The sequence below is a fragment of the Hordeum vulgare genome, chromosome 7H (assembly GCF_904849725.1).
Source record: "Hordeum vulgare subsp. vulgare chromosome 7H, MorexV3_pseudomolecules_assembly, whole genome shotgun sequence".
NCBI classification, from domain to species: Eukaryota; Viridiplantae; Streptophyta; class Magnoliopsida; order Poales; family Poaceae; genus Hordeum; species Hordeum vulgare.
Window position 1 is genome coordinate 432480493 of NC_058524.1, and position 6713 is coordinate 432487205.

General features: G+C 51.1%; 1 protein-coding gene across 1 annotated transcript; it reads left to right on the forward strand.

Annotated features, from left to right (window-relative positions):
• Positions 1–366: 366 nt before the first annotated feature.
• LOC123412106 (non-lysosomal glucosylceramidase-like) lies at positions 367–5241 on the forward strand. Its single transcript, XM_045105051.1, has 15 exons — positions 367–574; positions 660–719; positions 945–1058; positions 1164–1220; positions 1367–1437; positions 1556–1655; positions 1757–1827; positions 1921–2021; positions 2198–2301; positions 2387–2440; positions 2531–2586; positions 2680–3125; positions 3217–3289; positions 3496–3557; positions 3648–5241. Exons 1-15 carry the CDS (start codon positions 410–412, stop codon positions 5144–5146), a joined length of 3033 nt encoding a protein of 1010 aa, XP_044960986.1. The 5' UTR covers positions 367–409; the 3' UTR covers positions 5147–5241.
• Positions 5242–6713: the final 1472 nt, after the last annotated feature.

Sequence of the window (6713 nt, forward strand, 5' to 3'; positions counted from 1 at the left end):
TAAGCGAGCTCCATGATACTTAAAGGCCTTAAATTTTCAAATTATATAAATAGTCTAACTCTAATCCTTAGAGGGAATTGGTCCGGGGCAGCTTTTGCCCAACATAATTGGTCACAAAATGCACAGCGCACTCGTTTCCAACACCCGGGCTGCTATTTCTGACGGAACAAGTGAAGGAACCACGCGACGATGTGGCACCCATCACGGATGCTTCCAGCACTCGTCTTTTCCTTGAGGCACTACATGGGTAGCTGCATCGGCAATACTTTGTTCCGTCCGGCATGATGACGCGGACGCGGGAATCCGGGTAATTATCCGAAAAGATTTGCCCACAAACGCGAGGATCATGATGACCGGGGAGCATGAATAGTGTATATCCAACAACTTCGACGAATGTGATGTGTCGTGTATGCCAACTTTTCCACGAACCGGAAGAATATCTAGTCTGATGCCAACCAGTCCTTCTGGTTATGCCCCTCGCACCTCCTTCGTCGTCTTCGCCGTCCTCTTCTTGTCGAATGAGTTATATAAACAACTAGAGCTGAACATTTCAGTGTGCGGTCTTCAGGTTCAGGTACTTCCTCTCCTCCTCTTGTGATTCTGTTCTGAATCTGGGTAATTCTGTTCTTCGAGCTGTTGACCATGTGTATCTGTTCCAGCCGAATTGGCTCCTTCATCGGTCTCTGAAGATGGGGACTTCGGAGCTAGAGCAAGCAAAGGTATCTCCCGACCTGAAAAGGCACTTGCATTTCTTTGGCTCATCAATAATTTGGTGCAATTACTTAACTGGCTCTACTTTTCAAGGGTTCAGTTAAGGTACTCCTGGCTTTTTTCAATTGTTTCTTGGATGATTTTCTAATCAGCATGCTCCTGACTGTTTCAAACCATTATGTTTATATGTCTTGAGCTAGCAAACTGGTCTGACATGGTTGTTCTTGCTCCAGGCACGTTTGCACGTCGACTGTGCTCAGCCACCAGCAATAACTTGGCAGAGGAAATTCGATGATGAAGGCAAGAAGGTTGCTATGCTTAGCATGGCCACTGATATATTGACAATTGTAAGCAAGCATGTCAACATGGGCTGTATCTTCTAAATCTTGTATTCAGAAGCAAGAATGCATACTACCAATGCTACATAAACACTGACCATGGTTGTACTTCAGATACCCTTGATTTTCAAAATGCTTCGACTACACGTCGAAGGAATCGCGAAAAACCAGGTGAGTCACTCTTGTGCCATTGAACATTCAGATAATCCGTCAACCATCATGCACATGTAGATGAAATGCCGGTGCAAATTATTCTCCCTAGTTAGTACTCGGTAGCCAGTGAAATTTCTGAAAAAATATTATCTTGTTTCGCCAAGGTTGCGGTCTATGATCCTCTCAAGAAATGGATGGACAACTGCTACCGCGGGGTACCCCTCGGCGGACTAGGGTAAGTTCTTTGGATGTTTCTGGCCCTGATTTTGCTCTCAAACTTGCCTTGATTGTGACATTCATGCATGGCTAAGCAGGTGACTGAACTTCAGATGACATTCTCCTTCTTTTTTCAGTTCAGGAAGTATAGGAAGAAGCTACAGAGGGTACTTTCAGCAGTTTCAAATATTCCCCAGGATATATGAAGAGAAGCCTATCCTAGCCAACCAGTTCTCAGTAATAAAAAAAATTACACTTGCTTTCATGAGTTGCAAACTTGCAATGCTCAATTTATGGTGGAAAACGACTTATATTGCCCACTATTTTCGCCTGTCTAGGCATTCGTTTCGCGTCCTGGTGGGAAGAGCTACTCCACGGTGTTGTCTGCACCAACTGCTGATCTCCTCAAGTAAGCAGTGAAAGCCTCACAAGCTCACATGTATTTCGTTCATCTGATTATGCCAGCCAGAGATACCATACAAAAAATTGTACACATTTGCAGGGGAATAGATAAAGCCGGTATCGGGTCTTGGGACTGGAAACTGAAAGAGGAGAATTGCAACTACCATGGATTGTTCCCAAGATCTTGGACTGTATATGATGGTATACTCCTTACCAGACATAGATATTTATCACAAAGAACAATGTCGATTAAATTTGTCCGGCAGAACCTACATTTTTTTTCCCGATAAAGGATGATTTTATTGACTCAAAATGAAGCGTCAAGAGAATACAAACATAAATGACCTACTAATCTATGTTCCACAATTGCAATGTAGGTGAGCCTGACACTAAAATAAAGATCACCTGCCGTCAAATATCGCCCTTCATCCCTCACAACTACAAGGAGAGCAGCTTTCCCGTCACGGTTTTCACTTTTACGGTACATTTTTTTCTTCAGCAGATCAATCAGAAGACCCCACACGAGTGGTTCGGCACTTAATTTTGACCCCTGATGCTTGCACCAGGTGCAAAATTCTGGGAGCACACCCGCAGATGTCACGTTGCTCTTCACATGGGCAGTAAGTGCAAAGCCAACACTCTGCTCTTCAGAACAGAAACCCATGTTTGTAGCAAGGATTTGACCTTAATTTCCTTGTTCGTCCGTGTAGAATTCAGTGGGTGGAAGATCAGAACTGACTGGGAATCACACCAACTCCAGAATCAAGTAAGGAGGACGACAAAATCGTTTGATGCGATGTGGTAACAGGCAGCAATCTCTCTGACAATGACGATGTCTCTTCTTCGATGCTGCATTCAGAGCGCGCGACGGCGTCCATGGCGTCCTTCTACGCCACAGGACGGCGGATGGGAACCCTCCTGTCACGTTCGCGATCGCGTCTGAGGAGACCAGCGACGTCCGAGTCACCTGCTGCCCGACCTTCGCGATGGGCCCGTCCAGCCCCGGTGCGGAGCAGTTCACGGCCAAGGACATGTGGGACGAGGTCAAGAACCGCGGCTCCTTCGGCGGCGACGCCGGCGGGGCGCCGACAGCGTCGTCGAGGCCTGGATCGTCCATCGGGGCGGCGGTCGCGTCGACGACGAAGGTACCAGCGGGTGACACGCGCGTGGTGTCGTTCGCGCTCTCGTGGTCGTGCCCCGAGGTGAAGTTCCCCTCCGGGAGGACGTACCACCGGAGGTACACCAAGTTCCTCGGCCTGGATCGAGACGCCGCTGCTGAGCAATTGGTTCACGACGCCCTTCTCGGTGAGGTTTCCAGGGATTCTTGGTCGATGAAAGATTTCTGAATCTCTCTGAAGATTGAGATTTCTTAAATGTTTGTTGTGCCTGCGTGTAGAACACATGAAGTGGGAGTCTCTGATCGAAGAGTGGCAGACGCCTATCCTGCAGGACAGGAGGCTGCCTGAATGGTAAGAGTTCAGATTAAGCTCAGTGTCAATCACTGACATATCCCCCCCCCCCCCCCCCCCCCCCCCCAAATTAAACTGACGAATTACTGGGTTGATTAGTGGCTAATTTCTTTACTGAATTGTCTCATCGGATAAAAAATAAATTATCGAATTTATCATGATAGTTTGATTCTAGAACAGGTGATGACATGATTATTGTTTTTAAGGTATCCGGTTGCACTGTTCAACGAGCTTTACTATCTCAACGCTGGAGGCACCATTTGGACAGGTTTTCTATCTACACTGATCAAACTGAACTCTGAAGTAACAGATTTATCCTCGGCAAAGGTCCAAAATTTGAACTTTTCATTTGTCACAGATGGGATGCCTCCGAAGAAGACCAGCTTTGCTTCATCCAAGTACGGGTCGACCGCGGAGTCCTTCTCCCTCGACGGGTTCCGTGCAGGTGATCCTGCAGTCGATGGCATTTTGCGCGCAATGGCGACGGCGGAGGAGCGGCTCGAACCATCGTCGGCGTTCGGCACGGCCCTCCTCGGCGACGGCGAGGAGAACGTGGGGCAATTCCTGTACCTGGAGGGGATGGAGTACCACATGTGGAACACGTACGACGTCCACTTCTACGCCTCCTTCTCGCTGCTCTCCCTCTTCCCGGAGATCGAGCTGAGCCTCCAGCGCGATTTCGCCCGCGCCGTCCTCCTCCACGACCCGCGCCCCATGCGCACCCTCGACGGCGTCGACGTCCCACGCAAGGTGCTCGGCGCCGTGCCGCACGACATCGGCCTGGCCGACCCCTGGTTCGAGCTGAACGCGTACATGATCCATGACCCGTCGCGGTGGAAGGACCTCAACCCCAAGTTCGTCCTCCAGGTGTACCGCGACGTCGCCGCCACCGGGAACGTTACGTTCGCCACGGCGGCGTGGCCGGCGGTGTACCTGGCCATGGCGTACATGGACCAGTTCGACCGTGACGGGGACGGTATGGTGGAGAACGAGGGCCGCCCAGACCAGACGTACGACCTCTGGTCCGTCTCCGGGGTCAGCGCATACACCGGCGGTCTCTGGCTCGCGGCCCTTCAGGCGGCGGCCGCCATGGCGCGCATCGTCGGCGACCGCGGCGCGGAGGGGTACTTCCTCGAGCGGTACAAAAGGGCGCAGCGCGTGTACGACGGCGAGCTCTGGAACGGCTCCTACTTCGACTACGACAACAGCGGCTGCGCGACCAGCAAGTCCATCATGGCCGACCAGCTCGCCGGGCAGTGGTACGCGCGCGCGTGCGGGCTGGAGCCCATCGTGGAGGAGGAGAAGGCTCGCAGCGCGCTGGGGACGGTGCTGGACTACAACGTGATGCGCGTGCAGGGCGGCGCGGTGGGGGCCGTGAACGGGATGCGGCCGGACGGCGCCGTGGACGCGTCGTCGTTGCAGTCCAAGGAGGTGTGGGTCGGGGTCACCTACGGCGTGGCCGCCGCCATGCTCCACGAGGGCATGACGGAGGCGGCGTTCCGGACGGCGAAGGGAGCGCACGACGCCGGGTGGGGCAGGGACGGGTTCGGGTACGCGTTCCAGACGCCGGAAGCGTGGACGTCCGACGCCGGCGGCGGGTACCGGTCGCTGCACTACATGCGGCCCCTCTCCATCTGGGCGATGCAGTGGGCGCTATCGCCGCCGGAGCTCCATAGGGACCTCCGGGTGGTTCCGGGTTCGGTGTCCGCCGTAGCGTCGCCAGCGGAGGTGGACCTGGCGCGGGAGAAGTTCGAGAAGGTGGCGAGCATGCTGAAGCTGCCGGAGGAAGTGCAGCACAAGGGGTATCTCAGAGCTATCTACCAGGTACTCCGGCAGATGCTGCTCCCGGAATCCTGATTCTCAGGAGTGGAACTTCCAGCTTTACAAAAGATTCTTCGGACTGATGACAATACGTTATGTGCGTCAAAATAAAACTGCAATAGTTACTTTCATCCTAACTCTTAAAGCATCTTCAAGGTGCTCAACCGCGCGACGCGTTAAAGTAAAGATATACCATCACTATAGCGATTTTTTCGTGTTGTAAAACGCTAGTTGACGACACTGTAAAATATAACGTGCTCGGGCCGTTTCAGCAGATGCTGTAAAAGAGACGCGCACGGTCAACAAAGACAACATTTGACGCTTCAAACAAAACCAAGAAAATCAAACACATAAAAGAATGAACAATAAATAGTTCAGTTTTATTACGACCCAAACAAATAGTTTATTTTTCAATACAACAGATAGTTCAAGAATACAACATCAAATATACAAATGTCTGGATATATCGCGTTGTTCCTCGGAGGAATGGCGCAATCGAGGGACGACGACGACTAGAGGGAGTTCGAGGAAGCAACGGCGGTACGGCGATAGCCGGGAAAGCGTCGTCGGTCGCCGGAGCAAATTGGGAGGTGCGGGCGGCGACGCCATCGCCTCAATATGGCGATAGGTGGAAGTCGCAGCGCGGGCGTTCGAATGTGTAGCACGTGGGAGCGGGCGCACGATGCCGTTTCGCTCTGCGCGATGAACCATTTATGCCGCACACATAATTTTTTACGCTACGCTGGAGCATCCGGAACGGTTCTGCGCGCGTAAAAAATATAATTTATCCAGCGTGGCGTGAATATCACGCGCCTGTGGAAGATGCTCTTAGACTGTCTAATTATCATATGTCTGATTTTCAATTCATTTTAGGTTGTAGTTTAGCCCAGTCCCGTGTTGACACATGCCTTTGTTGTGTACTTGGTCCAGACTTGGCACTACAAATCCAACTATTTTCATTATATTTCCAGGTCGAATTCCTCGCCGGTCACTCCACCTCTTGAAACATTTTTACGATTGTGCATCAGTCTGTCTTTAACGGGTCCGAATGCAAACCTGTTAACACACAAAAACAGACGATGTGCTTGTTTCCTTTCCCGTTTTCAATCTTTTTTGGATATTGGTAGTTTGCCTACCATATTAATTGGTCATAGGGGAAAACAAACGAAAGAACAAGAGCCCGAGCTGGGCAAACATCAAGGGAGAAATTGGTGCAAAGGAAAGAAAAGAAAGAAATAAAACAATTTACATGTGGCCTCAGCATGGATCAAACGGGATTCTAGCTCCAGCCATGTTCAACAAGTTGATCTCCTCTTTGATTTTACGTAAGAATGCGCACTTGCTCCTGTACTCCTTCTGGAATATGCGCATACTCCGTTCACGCCAAAGCTCCCAAATCATCAGATGCATGAGAGACAGCAGTTCTTTCCTTTTCCCCCGCATCGCTTTGGAGACACACTTTTCCATCCATACTTTGAAGCTTGGTTGGCCATCCCACGTTGGAGGGTGCAGCAACGGGAGACCTGACTGTGCCGCAGCGCAGCTCCAAATCTTCCTTGACCATGGACATTCTGCGAACAAATGAATTGGCGTTTCAAGACTC